At 61.0% G+C, this 18,091-nt stretch overlaps 2 protein-coding genes across 8 annotated transcripts in view; one reads left to right on the forward strand and one right to left on the reverse strand.

The window, feature by feature from the left end:
• The window catches only part of Nup188 (nucleoporin 188), a 58,491-nt gene extending 56,704 nt beyond the window's left edge, over positions 1–1,787 (forward strand). For both annotated transcript variants that reach the window (XM_070014799.1, XM_070014800.1), the window contains exons 40-44: positions 68–307; positions 429–560; positions 849–922; positions 1,008–1,137; positions 1,238–1,787. In XM_070014799.1, the coding sequence (XP_069870900.1) occupies positions 68–307; positions 429–560; positions 849–922; positions 1,008–1,137; positions 1,238–1,414 (753 nt within the window). In that variant the 3' untranslated portion in view covers positions 1,415–1,787. The remainder of the gene's footprint in view (positions 1–67; positions 308–428; positions 561–848; positions 923–1,007; positions 1,138–1,237) is intronic.
• Positions 1,788–2,797: 1,010 nt separating this feature from the next.
• On the reverse strand, positions 2,798–17,429 carry Sh3glb2 (SH3 domain containing GRB2 like, endophilin B2). Of its 6 annotated transcripts, XM_070014802.1 has the most exons (13): positions 17,252–17,429; positions 13,104–13,245; positions 12,598–12,726; positions 7,388–7,521; positions 7,206–7,298; positions 5,531–5,593; positions 4,625–4,774; positions 4,274–4,297; positions 3,859–3,948; positions 3,642–3,742; positions 3,490–3,504; positions 3,143–3,383; positions 2,798–2,994 (listed from the first exon to the last, which is right to left on the reverse strand). In XM_070014802.1, exons 1-13 carry the CDS (start codon positions 17,312–17,314, stop codon positions 2,887–2,889), a joined length of 1,353 nt encoding a protein of 450 aa, XP_069870903.1. In that variant the 5' UTR covers positions 17,315–17,429; the 3' UTR covers positions 2,798–2,886. The 6 variants fall into 6 exon arrangements, with proteins under 6 accessions (XP_069870903.1, XP_069870905.1, XP_069870904.1 ...); XM_070014804.1 differs by lacking the exon at positions 4,625–4,774; XM_070014803.1 differs by lacking the exon at positions 3,490–3,504.
• Between the last annotated feature and the right edge of the window lie 662 nt (positions 17,430–18,091).

Here is an 18,091-nt window from a genome sequence, read left to right on the forward strand (position 1 = left end):
CTGCCCGTCAGACGCAAGAGTGCCATTGGTACCCCTCGGGCTCCCCTTCATGTCTTCCTCTCCCCAGAACAAGAATGGGGATGGCTTCCCCTCAGCTGTCACCCCCCGGGCTCAGAGGCCACCTGCCACTGCCACTGCCGCTCCTGCTGCTCCCTCGAGCTCCACCAAGCAGCCCGCCGCCGACACGGAGGCCGCCGAGCAGCGCGCCGTGTACGCGGTCCAGTGCGGCCTTCTCAAGATCCTCAGCAGGACCCTCGCAGCTCTGCGCCACTTCACCCCGGACGTCTGCCAGATCCTGCTGGATCAGGTACTGGCTGCTCACCAAGCCCGTGGCCAGCCTGGAATGGGGCCTTGGTGCTGCGCTGTGCAGCTCTGGAGAGCAAGTGGCGTCCCTCCAGGCCCCCCAGCACTGTGCCCTTGCCTTGCAGTCCCTGGATCTTGCGGAGTACAACTTTCTGTTTGCCCTGAATTTTACCACGCCCACTTTCGACTCGGAGGTAGCGCCCTCCTTCGGGACCCTGCTGGCAACCGTGAACGTGGCCCTCAACATGCTTGGTGAGGTACGCTGGCCTGCCGCTTCTAGTGATGGGCCTGAGCCTCCCCAAGCCCCGGCCTCTTCTTGTTAAAGTGAGGCTGCAGGCCCTTCCCAGGGGACTTAGTGAGACCACCTGGTGAGGACCACCTGCCCTGGTGACTGGAACTTTCTGCGTCTCACGGACTCTCCTGCCCGGGCTGGCTTTGAATTGCTAACCTCAGATCTCAGCCTCCTGAGTAGCTAGGATTACAGGCGTGAGCCACCCGCACTCAGGTGTGTTTTTTTTTTTAACTGCTTGCTTCTCTTCCTCTAGCTGGACAAGAAAAAGGAGCCCTTCACTCAGGCCGTGGGGCTCAGCACACAGACAGAAGGGACCAGAACATTCAAGTAAGACCTGGGGTGGAGGGCTCATGGCTGCGCCACAGACAGTAGCACGGCCCCCGGCAGCAGTGCCAACCCTGCCTTCCCCCAGGTCCCTGCTGCTGTTCACCATGGAGAACTGCTTCTACCTGCTCATCTCCCAGGCCATGCGGTACCTTAGGGACCCCGCGGTGCCCCCGCGGGACAAGCAGCGCATGAAGCAGGAGCTCAGCTCAGAGCTGGTGCGCTGCTGGGGAGAGGCTGGGGGAACGGGGAGGGGGGTACTGCCGGCCGGCCCTGGGCTGGGTGCCGGGCCTCACCAAGCCGCTGTTTTTCTCCTAGAGCACACTGCTTTCCAGCCTCTCACGCTACTTCCGCAGGGGAGCCCCCAGCTCCCCTGCTGCCGGTGTCCTGCCCTCCCCCCAGGGCAAGTCCACTTGGGTCTCCAGAGCCAGCCCCGAGAGTCAGGAGCCTCTGATCCAGCTGGTGCAGGCCTTCGTCCGACACGTGCAGAGATAGGGCGCCCGCGTGCTGTGCCTGCTGTCCCACCAGCCACCCAGCAGCCGGGGCAGAGGGCGCTGCCGAGCCGGCGCCGCGCAGCTCCCCGCGCCCTCTCCCAAGCGGCCGCCGCACTCCCACCGCCTGCCCCGAGGTTATTTTTGTAATGGATCAAGAGGGGAACAGCAGGGGCAGGGGCTGGGGTCTGCCTGCTGGGGGCTCAAGGTCAAGCATTCCTACAGCCTGTGGGCAGCCAGGGGCGCACCGGGGTGCACCGGGGTACCTGCCCTCCAGGATTGGCTGTGTGTGGGTGTGAGGGTTTTCCATGGTCTGTTCTTGCAGTTTTTGGTAATACTGTGGTCTATTTATACAAATATTAAAGTACTGTTTATAGACAAGCGTCCTGGGTCTTCAGAGCCCAGCCAAGGACACATTTGAGTCTTGGACAGCAGTGCTGGCTGGGAGAGCCATCCTACAAGGGACTGGCTGGTGGATGGCTTGCTCCTTCCCCTCCCCCCTCTTCCATCCTTGGTGGGAGGTGCCAGGCGCCGCCTTCTCCCTTGGCCATGCAGGGGCCTCTGCTTGCTCCGGGCTCTTCATCCCCAGGTGCAGCCTTTCTGCTTTATAGTGCTGAACCTGCCTACCCTGTCCAGAACGCCCTCTGTGCAGGGGGCTGGACGCCCTGGGGCACACGCTGACACCTCTAGTCAGGCGTGACTCTGCCTGCCATCTGCTTATCTTCCCCTACTGTGAAGCCTGGCTGCTTAATTCTGGGCATACTGGGAACACAGGCTCTGGCTTCCAGGGCTCGCCCCCATGGGCAAATGAATACTACAGTCCACCCCAAGGTCCAAACTTAGGGAAAACAGGCACAAAATGTTTTATTATGCAGCTGGGAATCGTGCTGCCGAGAGAGGCCGTGCTGCGGCGGCTCCGGCGCTGAGCCCGACAGAAGCACGGACGACTCGCACACAAAGGATGCTTTATTCGCCACTGGCTAGAGAGCAAGCAGACAGGCGGAAGTAAAAATACCAGTTAAAAAGTGAGCGTGGAAGGCAGCGGCCACGCCTCGGCTGGGCTCCATGGCGGGGACGGGCAGCACCAGGCAGCGCTGCTTCAGCCTGGCCGCAGTGCGGCCCTGCCCGGCCCTGCCCGGCCCCTCGGGGACGCGCCCTGCCTGCTTGCTGCCCCTCGGCCTTTGGCAACTAAAAGGCAGGTGCTCTCTCCGTGCCAAGGGTGCCTCCAGCAGGTCTTGGGCCCACTGCGGTGCCGAGCAGTGCTCCTCCCACCTTTGGGGGAGGTGGGGAGGACTGGGGTGCGCAGGGGGTACAGCCATGGCCGGGGCTTCAGAGCCACATCAGAAGCAGGGCTGGCGGAGGGGCGGGCATTCAGCCGTGGGTCCCTCACAGCCAGATGATGGTGCATGGGCAGAATAGGGGTCATCCCCACCCTGAGCAGCTGTCACCAACAAACCAGCTAGGTGGCAGGCCTGCTTAGCTGAGCAGTTCCAAGTAGGTGACAGGAACTTTGCCCTTCTTGTTGCCTCTTTCACCAATGAGCCAGTCGGGGTCCATGCCAGGCAGGCTGTAGACAGTGATGAGCTAGGGAGGAGCGGAGGGGAACTCAGCCTGCCAGGTCCCACAGCTGCCATCTGCAGCCGCACAGGGGGCCCCCTCCCCCTCCCCCGGGGCCCTTGAGATCCCACCCTCCCCCCCCCCCCAGGGCCCTTGTGGCATCAGGCAGGCCCACCTCATCGGCCAGCAGGGCCAGCTCACTGCTGTCGGCGGCCTCGTAGTCGTAGAGCACCCTGGCCTTGCGGGTCCCGCTGGCAGGGGGCGCCACCTCTTCCAGGCACAGTGGGGCTTCTCCCGCAGGAGCCAGGCTGGCCACCTGGGGCACTGTGGGCATAGTGGCGGCGGCAGTGGTGGGCGAGGCGCTGCTCAGGGGTGGCGAGGCAGGCTCTGTCGTACCCACAAAGGTGCCTGGAAATCTGGAGGGGGAGAGCATGACTCAGCAGCGAGAGCCAGCCCATGGGGTACCTCGGCCCCCTGGGTCAAGACCCCTCCCCAGCCAGAGGCTGCACCGCATCTACTCACATGGCTCCCTCCGAGCTGGCAAGCACAAAGGGAAAAGCAAAGCGAGGGAGATGAGTGGCCGCATCCCCCAAGGTCCACCCGAGGGCCCAGGTGGAGCTCCAGAGCCACCCCTCCATTCCAGCGGTGCCCCGGGGCTCCCTGCCTGGCCGCACCTGCCCAGCTGCTTCTGCAGGTCCAGCATGTGGCGGTAGCACTGCGCGTAGTAGGTCGTCTGGGACTTGACAAACTCGTGGAGGCAACGAAGGTGGTTCACCTGGGGACGAGGCCAGAGCTGTGGCCCTCACTTCCTGTCGCCGGGTGGGCGTGTCCCTGAGGCCCTGGCTTTTGGTGAGCCCATGCTGGCCTCCCTGGGCATGGGGCGCCACTCACGTGAGTGCTGCTGATCCCCTCCAGCAGGAGACGTGTCACTTCTGCCTGCCGGTCAAACTCGGTCTGGGCCACCCGGAGTTCCTGCTCAGCCTGGTGGGAGGGGGCGCGATGTGGGTGCACAGCAGCGTGGCTGAACCCGGGGCCCCATGGCCCACCCTCCATGAGCAGACACCTGGGGGCACCCTGGCTTCATACCCCGAGCTAGCTGGTGGGGGCCCTGGGGCACCTGCAGATGGGAAGACTCCCCCAAGGTCTTCGTGTGCTATGAGGCTGTGGAGTGGCCTTTCCCACCGAGGGGAAGCTGAGGCCCGTGGAGGGAGACAGCACCGAGTGTAGAGCCAGAAGCACGTGGGACAGCAGGTACGGCCCCCTCCAGCCCCACTGCCAGCCCTTTGCCCCCCGGAACCCGACTCACCTTGTCTACTTCGTCATTCCAAAGCTGGGGAGACCACAACAGCACCGGGCAGCAGGGGAGGGATGGTGGACACTGATCAGCCAGGAAGGAGGGACAGCGCACCCCAGAGCCCATGCTCTGCCCCAGCTCCCGGGGACCCCACTGCTGCCCACCGTGCCCCCTGCCTTCCCCCAGCCCGGAGCTGAGGCTGAGATGAGAGGCCTGGTGTGCGGGCCGGAGGTGACAGTGTGACGAACGTGCCACATGCAGGGAGGGGACAGCCAGCGGGACGTCCTGCTTGTGCTCCTGCATGTCCACCCCCCCCCAGTGCCCGCCCCGCACTGCCTCCTGCCACGGGGCCGGGCACTGAACCTTTCCGTCCTCCGGCAGAGAAAGGCAGCCTCGGGCCTGAGCCACACTGGGGGTCAGTGGTAAAAGAAAAAAACAGGGCGGCCTCCACCCTCCAGGGTGTTTCTCCTTCCGCTCGGCCCGGGGAGGGGGGCAGGGCGTGCCATCCAGAGTCTAGAGAAGAAAGACCCCCCTCCCCGCATCGTGACTTAGGAGACCCACTGCCCCCGCCGCGCATGGAAGTCTGAACTGGGACAACACCGCAGCTGGAGAAGTTGAGCCAGGCCAGCTGCGCCTGTGGGCACCGCACCAGAAGCCTGGAAAGCGGCCCAGAGTCAACTGCGGCTGACACCCACGCACAGCAGGACGGCACGACGCCCCCAGCGGCAGGCTCGGACACGAGAGCCACGGGGCCACCATGGAACCCCTCTCACCCTGGGAGATGGAGGGAGAGGACGGCCAGTGTGAGCCTGCACGTGTGTGTGTTGCGCGCATGCGTGCGTGCCAGGCTTCTCGCACCGACAAAGGAGCTCATGACCAAGCACAAGGCCTCCGTCCCCCCGCAGCCTGTCTGGTCAGGGCAGCCCTGCCTGTGCGGGACCCCTCCGGGCCTGGCACAAGCCCGGCTCGCTAGTAGGTGCTCCCCAAAGGGGGCTGGCTAAAGCCTACTGAGGATTCTGCTGGGCCACACTCGGTCCTTGCTAGGCGTCGGGCCCCGGCGCAGGGTGGGGGCAGCCCCTGACGTCCGCAGGGACAGCCCAGCCCAGCCACAGCCGTGGGGCGCCGGGACAGGCTGTGGCAGCAGCCTGTGAGTGCGGGGCCTCTCGGAGGCCTGGGGGGCGGGGCTCCACCTCACCTGCGGCCTCCCGGCCCTGAGCCCGGGCCAGGGCCAGGGCGGTGGGGGAGGCGGACGGGAAGGGGGGCGCTTACCGCAGAGGCGCTGGCCGAAAGAATGTAATTACGAGGTCTAGTCTCCTGAAAGTCAGGCACCGTCTGGCGGGGAACAGAGTTCATGGGGGAGGCGGTCACCCTGGGCCACGGCTGGGTGGAGGCCAGGAGGCGTCCCAGAGCCTCCTCCCAGGAGATGCCAGGGCCCTGGCCCCAGGGACGGGAGGGAGGATGCCCCGATACAACGCGGACCCTCTGGCACCCCATAGCCAGCTGGGGCTGGGACGGCAGCCCTGCGGGTCTGTGTGGCAGGCAGCCGGGCCACAGGCTGGCCGCCCTCCTCCCTGCACCCCGGCACACCCCAGTCCCTCTCAGCAACCCCTCCCTCCCCCAGCTCTCAACGTCCCAGAATCCGCACACTGCGCCTGGCTCTGCGAGGAGGCCACGCCCCTCCCCAGCGGGGTGGACAAATGGACGCATGGATGGACAAAGGGACAGGCTTTGACATTTGCAAGAAGCTGTCTCACAGGCCCCGAGGGCTGCACCCCTCAAGCCCGAGGGACCCCACAGGGCAGGCAGAGGTGCTGGGGGTGGAGCCCAGCTGATTGCAAAACGCCCGAGGGTGCACCCGGAGCCGGCCATGGCCCCGGGGCCCGTGGGCGGTGCGGCGGGTGGACCAGAAGCGGCACAGCGCGGGGCGGGGATACTCACATCTCCCTCACACTGGCCAAGTTACCCAAGCAGAACAGAAAGGAACAAAAACAGAGAGTTAGTGAGCACACAGCGCAAGCGCAGAGACCCTGGCCTGGGGAGGGGGGGGGTCCTGGGGTGCGGCGTAAGGGTGTCTACTGGCCACCCCCAGTACAGTCCTGAGGAGCCGAATCCACGGTGCCCGTGCCTGGACGGGGTTCTTGATGCCCTAGGGGACAAGAGGTGGTGCCCGGCGGGGCGGGGACTCTTTCTGCCTGGCTGGTCGGAGTGGGGGGGGGCGGTCTGGGGTGACAGGGAGAGGCTGCCACCCAGGTCCCGTCCATGTGTGTGTCCCAGCAGCCACAGGTCCCGCCCTGCATCTGGAGCCCACACACCTGCGTGGGGTGACACCAGCGGTGGCAGAGACCCCACTGTGGCTCCGGGAGGCTCCAGGGGCTGTGTGCAGCCAAGATCCCCTACAAGAGGGGCTGGCCTGGTCTTTGCTTGGGCACCGAGGGGCCCAGCAGGCAGAGGTAGCCGTTTGACCCCTGGGTCACAGAGCAGCCCGGCAAGCCCAGAGGGCTGCTCCCCAGACCCAGCTCTCCCACGCCTGGCCCACCCTGGTCACGCCAAGCTCCCGGGCCTGGCAGGGCTGGGAATAAAGGCGGAGCGGGTGGGCCGGGCCCCGCCCCCCAGGCCCTGGCTGGGCCGCAGGGCTGTCAGCTCTGGTGTCCGACACCAGGATGTGCGCCTGCGCATGGCCCCTCCGGGGGTTCAAGCAACGGGGCAGTTAGTAGTAGGAGCGAGGGCGGGGCAGCGCAGGGCGGGCAGAGCGTTGGGGGGAGGCGGGCACGACATGCGAACACCTGTAGCTGGGAAGCACTGCAGTCCACGCCCCCCATAGAAGCCCTCCCTGCGGCCACCATGGCTCCCTTGGAGCAGAGAGAGAAATGCGAGGCAGAGAGGCAGAGAGGCCCCGTGTGCCCCAACCCAAGCCCCGGCCGGAGGCAGCAGCGGGGACACCTACGGTGGCTTTGGCCTCCGCAGCCTTGGCCTTCTTCAGCCGCGCCTTGCAGGCGTCCAGGTCCAGGCGCCGGTTCTGAAGGAGCCGCCTCTCCTTCTGCGGATGGACGGCGACCGTGAGGCCCGGCCTGGCCCCGGGAGCCCCGGAGCACGGCGCCCCCAGGCCGCCTCTCACACAGGCCTCACCGCAATGGTCTTCCAGTCCCCTTCCAGGAAGTTGCGCAGCGGCGTGAGGAAGCTGACGGAGGCTGTGTGGATGAAGTCCCGCTCGGCGGCTCCCAGGCGCTTCTCAGCTTCGGACACTTTGATCAGGGTCTTCCCTGAGGAAACATGGAAGGCGGAGGGGAGTCAGGGGTGAGGGAGAGACGAGGCCCCACAAGGACAGAATGGCTTTGCGGCCAACGGTGGCCGCCTACCCCTCCGTCAGCCTCCAGTGGAGGACTGACAATAGTGCACAAAGTAACGACACACTGTGTCCATTCATTAGATTTAGGGGCTGTGCATGGTGGCACCTGCCTGTAATCCTAGCACTGGGGAGGCTGAGACAGGAAGATCAAGAATCCCTAGCTAGCTACTCAGGAGTCTACGATCTGAGGATTGTGGTTCAAAACCAGCTCGGGCAGGAAAGTCCATGAGACTCTTATCTCCAATAAACTACTCAGAAAAAGCCACAAGTGGCGCTGTGGCTCCACTGGTAGAGTGCTTGAGCAAAAAGCTCAGGGACAGCGGCCAGGTCCCAAGTTCAAGTCCCAGGATCCGCACCGAACAACAACTGGAGAGCAGCCTGGGCTAAAGAGATACCACCTTAGTATGTAGAAAAAAACAAGGGAAGATTGTGGGGGTGTTGTGGATGTGGCTTCACGGGATGACATTTGCCTAACGCACGAGACACAGTGTGCCACCCCAACAGCACACGCACATGCGCACACGCACACACAACTGGAAGAGGCTTCCAGAATGACAGAGAAAGGAGCTTGAGAAATCCTCTTCAAGATACAACCATTACAAAGATCTAACTCAAGGCTCTGGAAACTGACCAAAGGCAAAACACAAATCAAAACCCGTCGGTTTCAAAGGTGAGGGGGGACGGGGTGGGCCACTCCTCTAGCGGCAGTCAGGCTCAGGCAGTGCGCCAGCTGCGCTGACTGACTTGGTTTGGGCAGAAGAGGAGGAAAAGCCAGGGCAGGCAGGGGGGCTGGCAGAGGAACTGGGTCCAGCAGCCCTTGTTCAGAGACTCAGAACGGACAAGGCACATGTGAATAAGCTCCCAGCTGCCCCTGGGGTCTGGAAGGCTGGGTGCACTCAGGACAGGCGGCCGAGACCCCAGCTAGCTACTTACCTGTGGCCAGATCGGAGGCCTTGCAAACTCAGAGTCACAGCTGGCACCCCCGGGAGCTGCCTGAACCTTGAATGTGTTCCCTAATGCCCACGTCCATGGCAAAGCCCCCTTTGGGGTACAAGATGGTTAAGCACAACCTCTGACCAAGACTGGCTGGATACTAACCTGCACAGACACTAACCTTGCTTAGGAGCTACACTTGAAAATAAAAATGCCACATGCAGTTGCTCACATCTGTAATCCCAGCTGGTCAGGAGGCTGAGAGCCCAAGGATCACAGTTCAAGACCCGTATGGGTGGGGGGGGATTGTCAAAGCTTTGTCTCAACCAATAAAAATCTGTTCTATGCCTGTCACTATAGATTACCCTGAAGTAGAAACAGGAGGCTCAGGCCCTGAGTTAAAAATCCAGGATTAAAAAAAAATTTTTTTTTTGGGGGTCCAGTCGTGGGGCCTGAACTCTGGGCCTGGGCATTGTCCCTCAGCTCTTCAGCTCAAGGCTAGCGCTCTACCACTTGATCCACAGCGCCACTTCTGGCTTTTTTCTTTTTGCTTATGTGGTGCTGAGGAATCGAACCCAGGGCCTTGAGCATGCAAGGCAAGCGTTCTACCACTGAGCCACCTTCCCAGCCCGGATTAAAAAATTTTTAAAGCATAAAAGATGATTCAACAGAAATAGTTGAAATTTTCCATACTTCACTCTCGATAAATACGACCAATCAAGTCAGCAAGGATATAGAAAGCTCAGAACGCAATCATCCTAGCTTGCCAGCCATCTAGCGCTTCTCCATCCAGCAACATAATACAGTCTTGTACAGGGTACTTCTAGCGGGCTAGGGAACATTCCTGCACAGCCCCCAGGAAAGATCATAAAACACACCACAGGTTTAAAAGACTGAGACCTATAAAATGTCCCTTGCCCTTCATGAAATTAGGAAACAACCAAAGGAAATCAGGGAAAATCCCCAAATATCTGAAAGTGAAAAAGCACACTACTGAGAGCATATAGAACCACACAGCTACTCTGGGACTGGTGTGGCAGTTGCTTAAAAGATAATGTGCAGGGGCTGGGAAGGTAGCTCAGCGGTAGAGTGCATGCCTTGCAAGCATGAGGCCCTGGGTTCGATTCCTCAGCACCACATAAACAGAAAAAGCCGGAAGTAGTGCTGTGGCTCCAGTGGTAGAGTGCTAGCCTTGAGCTGAAGAGCTGAGGGACAGCGCCCAGACCCAGAGTTCAGGCCCCTTGACCGGCAAAACAAACAAAAAACAAAACAAAAAAAAGATAATGTGCACTGGGTTCACGCCTGTAATCCTAGCTACTCAGGAGGCTGAGATCTGAGGATCACAGAAGCCAGCCCAGGCAGGGAAGTCCTTGAGACTCTTATCTCCAACTAAATACCAAAACAGAAGTGGAGCTGTTGCTCAAGGTAGAACGCTAGCCTTGAACAAAAAGCTCAGAGAAGCTGGACACCTGTGGCTCACGCCTGTCATCCTAGCTACTGAGGAGGCTGAGATCTGAAGATCATAGTTCAAAGCCAGCCCGGGCAGGAAAGTCTGTGAAACTCTTTTTTTTTGGCGGTTGTGGGGCTTGAACTCTGGGCCTGGGCGCTGTCCCTCAGCTCTTCAGCTCAAGGCGAGCACTCTACCACTTGAGCTACAGCACCACTTCCGGTTTTCTGGTGGTTTATTGGAGATAGGAGTCTCACATTCTCTCCTGCCCGGGCTGGCTTTGAACCGCGATCCTCAGATCTCAGCCTCCTGAGTAGGATTATAGGCATGAGCCACCGGCGCCCGGCTAAGTCTGTGAAACTCTTATCTCCAATAAAACACTAGAAAACCAAAAGTGGTGCTGTGGCTCAAGAGGTAGAGCGCTTGCCTTGAGCTGAAGAGCGCAGGGACAGCGCCCAGACCCAGAGTTCAAGCCCACAACCGACCAAAAAAAGCTCAGAGACAGTGCACTCAGGCCCTGAGTTCAAGCCCCACGTATTAAAAAAAAAAAAAAAAGCAGGGAAGCTGGCACAGGCGCTAGTGGCTCACACCTGTTATCCTAGCTACTTAGGATAACTCTTATCTCCAATAAACCACTCAGAGAGCCAGAAGTGGAGCACTAGCTCAAGTGGTAGAGCGCTATCCTTGAGCTGAAGAGTTCAGGGACAGCGCTCAGGCCTAGAGTTCAAGACCCACGATTGACCCACCCCCCCCCAAAAAAAAGCAGGGAATGTGGCTTAGTGGTAGAGTGCTTGCCTAGCACAGTGTGCTGGGCACTGGGTTCAATTCCTCAGCACCACATAAACAGAAAATGCCAGAAAGGCACTATGGCTCAAGTGGTAGAATGCTAATCTTGAGCAAAAAAGAAGCTCAGGAACAGTGCCCAGGCCCTGAGTTCAAGTGCCAGAACTAAAAAAAAAAAAAAAAAAAAAAAAAGTTAATGCAAATGTGTCATAGAACTGCGCAGTTCTGTGCCCCACAAAGCTGCTCCGTGGACATTCACAGAGTACAAATGCATCCAACCAAAGCCAAGTGTAGTATATCCGTACAGCAGAATATTACCCAGCAATTTAAAGGAATGAAGTCCTAAAACCAGCAATGAACAAACGTCAAAAATACCATACCAAGAAAACAAATGCACTACAATGTAAGTAACAATACCTAATGTGAAATGCTCACAAAAGACAAACCAGACCAAAAAAATATGAGTGGTCAGTTGGGAATGGGAACAGGAATTGATCAGAAATGGACAAGAGAGACGTCTACAGTGATCAGAATGTTTTTTTTTTCTTTTTTTTTTTTTTTTTTTTTGTCGGTCGTGGGGCTTGAACTCTGGGCCTGGGCTCTGTCCTTCAGCTCTTCAGCTCAAGGCGAGCGCTCTACCACTTGAGCTACAGCGCCACTTCCGGTTTTCTGGTGGTTTATTGGAGATAGGAGTCTCACAGTCTCTCCTGCCTGGGCTGGCTTTGAACCGCGATCCTCAGATCTCAGCCTCCTGAGTAGCTAGGATTACAGGCGTGAGCCACCAGCGCCCGGCTGTTTTTCTTTTGGTGGTACTGGGGTCTGAATTCATCATCTGCCTGCTACCCGATAGGCTGGAACTCTACCAGCTGGGCCTTGCCTCCAGCCCCGCTTTTTGCTGGTTATTTTGGAGATGGAGCCTTGTCAACTCTTCTCCTCCACTGGCCTTGAACTGTGATTTTCTGGATCTCAGATTCCTAAGTAGCTGATTGTGAGCCATCAGCACTCACGTCTCCACATACGAAGATGCTTGTATAACTCCATAAATTTACTGAAAATCACTGAATTGTACATTTAGGTCAGATATTTTACATTATAGTACATCACGTGTACTTCAGGAAGATTACAGGAAAAAGGAAAATTGGAGTGGTCAGGAAGCACCACTGTGAAGAGATTTCTGCAGTTGTGGAATGTTTGTGTAACCTCATCCCACTGAAAAGCACCCAGGACTGGCCATGAAGCGCAGCGCTAGAGTGCTCGCTCACGGCAGCAATGCTCGCAGCAGCAGCGCTCGCAGCAGTAGAGTGCTTGCAGTGATAGAGTGCTCGCTCACGGCAGTAGAGTGCTCGCAGCACTACAGCACTTGCTCTTGGTGGTAGAGTGCTCGCAGTGGTAGAGGGCTCGCTCAAATGGTAGAGAATCCTTGCTCACAGCAGTAGAGTGCTCACTCACAGTGGTGGAGTGCTCGTAGCAGTAGAGTGCTTGTTCCCAGTAGTAGAGTGCTTGCTCATAGCAGTAGAGTGCTCAGAGCAGTAGAGTGCTCCCTTGCAGTGGTACAGTGCTCACTGGCAGTGGTAGAGTGCTTGCCCAGAAGCCTGAGGCTCCAGGTCTTACTTCTGACAACCCTTCGCCCCAGACCCCACCACGGGCTAGGGGAAGGGGAAGGTTCTATCATCTCTTGTCCTGATGGCAGGGTTCACATTCAGAAGGACTGCAGGTGTTGAATTAGAGTACAACCCAGGTACAATTCAGAAGAAATAGGAGGGCAGGAGGGAGGCTGGGGGGAAGGAGGGAGACCCGGCCCCGTACCCAGAGGGCCGCAGGGCTCACCGTAGGGCGTGGTGGGGCCCAGCTCGCCGGCCGCCTCCGCCATGTACTGGGCCAGCAGCTCCCCGTTGGTGACGCGCGAGGGCACCTTCCTGTCCAGCTTCTCGTACAGGAACTCCTCCACCCGGGCACCTGTGGGAAGACAGCAGCCGAAGCGATGGGCGTCCTGGCTCAAGCACAAAGTCCCAGCGGCAGACCCAAGCCGAGCCCTACCCAGACCAGTGGCCTCTGAAATGGTCTCATCTCCACACACATCAAGACTGGTTCCATGAACCGTCACTGGCCTGGAAGCGAAGGCCCAAAGCCAAGAGGGCCTGGCACACGCCACCCAGCCAGGCGCTCGTGAGCGGGTCCCTCCCTTCCCTGTAGCCAGCAAGGCTAACAGCACCGGATGCATGTGGAACAGTGGCCGGGTCTCCACCCCAAGCCCTCCCTGGACACTTCCACGGTGAGCACAGCGGGCACTGGCTCGGCTCGCCCCATGCACGGGTGCGCGCATGCGCACTCACTGGGGTTGGGCTGCAGCAGCACCTCCGTCTGCCTCAGGATCCGCTCTGTCCAGTTCTTGGTGCTGTCCGCCCGGGCCAGGAGGTTTTCAAAGTGGGCATCGAGCTCCGTCTTCTCGGCCTGGCCAAATTTCTCCTCTGTGAACTGGGGGCGAAGGGGAGAGCTCAGAAGGAGGCTGGGGTGAGGGGGGGCTCCAAGCCAAGGCCTTCACAGGCCACCAAGTTGCACCCACACTGGGCCCAGGCTGCTCTTTGGTGGAACGAGGAGGTGGGGTGGAACTTGGTAGAGAGTGTCCAAGGAAGAAATGAAGGGGAAGGGAGCCGGACCTGCGTCAAGCCTCGATCCTGGCAGCTGTGTGGCCATCGGCATCAGTATTCTGAGCTGGTAACAGAGGACTTCCCTCACTGGGCATGGTGGCACACACCTGTAATCCCAGCTCCCATAAGGCTGAGGAAGAAGGATCATGAGCTAGAGGCACAGCTGGCGCCTGCCTCTCGGGTGGGCACAGAGCTGGTGTGCTGGGGACGGGGAGTGTGCGGGGAGGGGGGAGGGCACGCATCTGCTTGGCCACTGGCCACTGGGAGTGGTGGAGGGGGAACATGGCCACCCCGTCAGAGCCATCCCCCAGGTGTACCTGGAGCGCAAGGGGTCACACAGGTCCCCACCCAAGCTGGCGGGAGCCATGCAGGAGACCTAGGAACAACCACAAAGTGGCCCATGTCGCAGCTCTCTGATCTAGAAAGGTACAGGCACAAATGTCCCAAACTAACAAGGCTGCCCAGGCCTTGTCCAACTATGGGGCCCGGGGCCTGCCCAGTGTCAGAGGAGAGAGGAATAGCGAGGACCCTCAGGGACTGCCACAGACCCTGTGCAGGCCGGGGCGGGGCTGGGGCGGGGCCTGGGGCGGGGCTGGGGCGGGGCCGGGGCCGGGGTGATGTCGGAGGCGGGGCCAGGCTCCTGCCTGGCAGTGGCCACCAGAGGTGAGGGAGGGAGGCCTGTGGCTGCAGGGTCAGCCCTGGCTGGCAGGCTGGAGGCCCTGACGACTCATCCAGAGGCCATGCAGGGCTCTAGAGCAGGTGCATGCGCAGCCGGCACCGCCCAGCTACTCCAGCCCCTCGGGCTGCTCACAAAGCTTGCTTCTGCTAGGCAGCCATCAATTATGCAGCAGGACTTGGGTTTCTCCTGCTAAGCCCTGCCAGGCTATTGGCCTTGGCCTCCTCACCCTCCCTGCCCCTCCCCGCCAGCTGGGGGCTGGCTTGGCCCTGCCTTCCCCATCACCCTGCCCCAGGCCGCCTCCATCACCCTGCCCCAGGCCGCCTCCATCACCCTGCCCCAGGCGGCCTCCATCACCCTGCCCCAGGCCGCCTCCATCACCCTGCCCCAGGCCGCCTCCATCACCCTGCCCCAGGCCGCCTCCATCACCCTGCCCCAGGCCGCCTCCATCACCCTGCCCCAGGCCGCCTCCATCACCCTGCCCCAGGCCGCCTCCATCACCCTGCTCCAGGCCGCCTCCATCACCCTGCTCCAGGCTGCCTCCACAGGGCCCACTCTTGCACTGGGCCAGGTCCCTCCCCCCTCACCCAGCATTTGAGGAGAGTGCAGGGAGCCCCATTTTGCAGATAAAGAAATCAAGGTTCAGTGAGGCAAAGCCACCTCTCTGAGCCTGTTTCCCTGGAGAATGCCCACAGCCAGCGCACGGTAGGGGCTGGATAAAAGTGCTTTTTTCTTGTTTGTTGGGGATAGGAGGCTCATCTACTCGAGAGTGGCTCCATCACTGAGCCACACCTAACCCAGGCTGGAGCCGTATCAGCTGAGGCCATCACCTCCATACAGGCCTTCCTAGGGCCCCGCTGGCTACCAGCCGAGACCTTAATGCACTTGTGGTGTGGCCCTAATGTGTACTTCAGCACAGCCTCACCTTGCCGAGGTGAGGGCAGGGCCGCCCGGCCAGCCACTGGCCCTCACTGCCCCGTCAGCCAGGTGAGGCTCTCCCAAGCCTGCCCGAGCAGCGGGCAGCCATCCCTTGCCCACTGTCTGACTGGGATGATGGCAGTGACTGGCCCTCAGCCACCCCCACGCCCCGGCCCACGGCTGCGGTTACAACCACGTCTGAGCAGCATGGCCACCACGCCCGCCCCCCCTTCCCCCCCCCCCCCCCCCCGCGCTACTCCACTCTCTCCCGCCTGCTGCTTCTGCCTCTGCTGCGCCCGGGCACAATCGGAACCACTCCACCCTCTGGACTGCCCAGGCCAGCTTCAAAGGCCCTGCTGACTTTCTGGCACAGCCCCGGAACCCCCCTGAAAACCCCAAACAGGGATCCAGGCCTCCAGGGTCCGGCCGCGGGGCCAAGGCCTGCTCCTTGTGGCATGGGAGCCCTGGCAGTCAGTCTCTTCATGTTGTGTCTGGTACACACAGGGGCTGGGCACTTCCCTAGCACACCCTGGCAAGGCGGGAGCCGCCCACATGCTGGTAATGAAGAAGCCCTCAGGCCCTGCTGGCTGCACCCCACTCACCCGCACACTCACAAGGCAGCCTGGCCCCGGGCAGGCCCCTGGGGGCCCCTCCTGCCAGGTGACACCTCAGACCCCCCCCTTGGCCTGCCACCTTTGCCTGCCAAGGGGAAGGGGTTCTGTGCTGGAGTCCAAGCTGCTCCCAGCAAGATGGCAGCTGCAGGGGGTAGGCGGGCAGAGCAGAGAAAGCCTCTATTTATAACGTTCCCAGCTCCCTCCTCCAGCCCAGCCTGGGCCTGGCTCTCCCTCCAGTGAGTGACCTGGGGGGTGGGGGGGAAGGGGGCCCCCTCCAGGCAGAGCAAGGCCACAATGGCCAGGCCAGGCCTGGGCTGTCTCTGTGAGCTGGCCAGGTCAGGTGGCAGTCCCCTCCCCCCTCTCCAGTGGCAGGAAACTGGCAGATCAGGTTCTGCCCAGATGTGGCAGATAGCAAGGCTGCCATACCAACTGAGGAAGAGTTGCCCACCTCCCAGATGGACTGGGACTCTGGGGTCCCAGCACCCCCAGTGCTTTGGGCCCTTGGAGTAGCAATCCTCCAATCCTGGCTGAGACACAAATCCTCAAAGGGACACTGCGCTTTCTAGTACACATGGCCACATGGGCCTCTGAGAGACCCGCTGAGCTCCTCCAGGGAGACAGGAGCAGAGTCACCCACAGAGACAAGGCCAGCAGAACAGGGCTGGTTCCCAGCGGGCCGTGGGGCCCAGCCCCGCTAGGGGCTGAAGCCCACACCCAGCCGCAGGCAGACACAGCCTTACACCTGATTTACAGAAGGGCAAACTGAGGCTCAGGGAGAAGTGAGTGGCCCCCAAGGTCACAGGTAATTTAACCAAGGGAACCCCAGTAGACGCTGATCCACTGAGGCCATTACAAAGCCTCAGGTCCTCCTCCCAGCCACCCCAAGAAAGGGGACATTCATCTCCCTTCTCAGGTGCAGAAAACAAGGCCCAGGGAGTGGGGGGACCGTGGAGCCCTTCCCCCAAGGTCACTGGAGGGACATTCACACTCAGATCTGACCCTAGTACTTCACAGTGATGCCTCAGTTTCTCTCCATGAGACCAAGTAGACGGGACCGGTTTCCAATCTCAACATTACAGCCCCCAACATTACAGTTTCCCAAAGTGGGCACCCAGCCAGACTCTCCCCCCGCATCCCCCCTTCGCAGCCCCTGGCCGGGGAAATGATTGGACACAGGCCTCCCAGGGAGCAGAAAGGAAATGACTCCCGGCTTCCGGCCTGCCCGGCCGAGCCGGCGAAGGGGCGACGGGAAAGGGCCCGCACGGCGCCTGCCCATTGCACAGGTGCGGAGACTGAGGCTCGAAGGGGCGGTGACAAGTGCGCGGGCCCCGGTGGGGGAGGGGAGCCCGGCCGGTGCGGGAGGCGCGGGCGCCGGGGCCGGGGCGCGGGCGCCGGGCCGGGGCGGGCTCCGCCGGGCCCCTCGAACGCCCGGGCCTGGCCGGAGTGCAGCCCGGGCCGCCTCCCCCCCGCCAAGTCCCTCCAGGGTGCCGAGGCTCGGGGCTCCGCGGGGCCCCGGTGCCGCCGCCGCAGCCACCGCACGGCCGGCCCCAGCGCCGCACACCGGCCGCGCGCCGCCCGGCCGCCCCACATCCGGGCCCCCGCGTCGGCGCGGCGCCAGGCCTCACCTGCACCGCCCGGGTGAAGAAGATGCCCGCATCCGACGCCAGCTTCTTCATGTTGAAGTCCATGACGGCCGCCCGCACGCCGGTCGGAGCGCAGCCGGCAGCCCCCGGCCGCGCCGCCGCCCGCACCCCGCCCACCTGCTGCCGACCACGGCCGCCGCCAGCCCGCAGCCGCCCGGGAGCCGAGCGCAGGGCGGGGCGCGGCGGCCGCGGGGCGGGGCCTGGTGGGCGGGGCCTGGTCGATGGGCGGGGCGGGGCGAGAGAGGGCGAGGCGCTCGCTGCTGCCCCCTGCAGGCCACCGCCGGATTCTCCCTGCCCTTTCCTAGAATTACTGAATCCGATGACAGGACATGCACACCTTACACACACACATATATATTATTCATGTTATATATATCCTCCTTGCTATCTTGCTAATGCCTTTTGAAAAATCTTATTTTTTTGTTGAAAAATAAGAGTTGCAACTGCTCAATGGGTTTACGCTTGTAATCCTAGCTGCTCAGGAGGCTGAGATCTGAAGATCACGGTTCCAAGCCAACTCGGGCAGAAAAGTCAAGTCCTCGGAGACTCTTATCTCCAATTAACCACGAGAAAACCAAAAGTGGCGCTGTGGCTCAAAGTGGTAGAACACTAGCCTTGAGCAAAATTACTCAGGGATAGTGCCCAGTCCCTGGGTTCAAGCCCCAGGACCAACCAAAAAAAAATTGCCTATTTGATATCTGTGTTTACAATGCTTTATATGCCTATATTGAGTATTTACTTATAGTCGACCATTTGTTTAGCCAACAGCCAGTGTATTAGCTAACAGCCATATACCAATATCATTATATGTCCATTCTTTAT

This window comes from Dipodomys merriami, unplaced genomic scaffold (assembly GCF_024711535.1).
Source record: "Dipodomys merriami isolate MVZ:Mamm:240054 unplaced genomic scaffold, mDipMer1.0.p SCAF_11, whole genome shotgun sequence".
NCBI classification, from domain to species: domain Eukaryota; kingdom Metazoa; phylum Chordata; class Mammalia; order Rodentia; family Heteromyidae; genus Dipodomys; species Dipodomys merriami.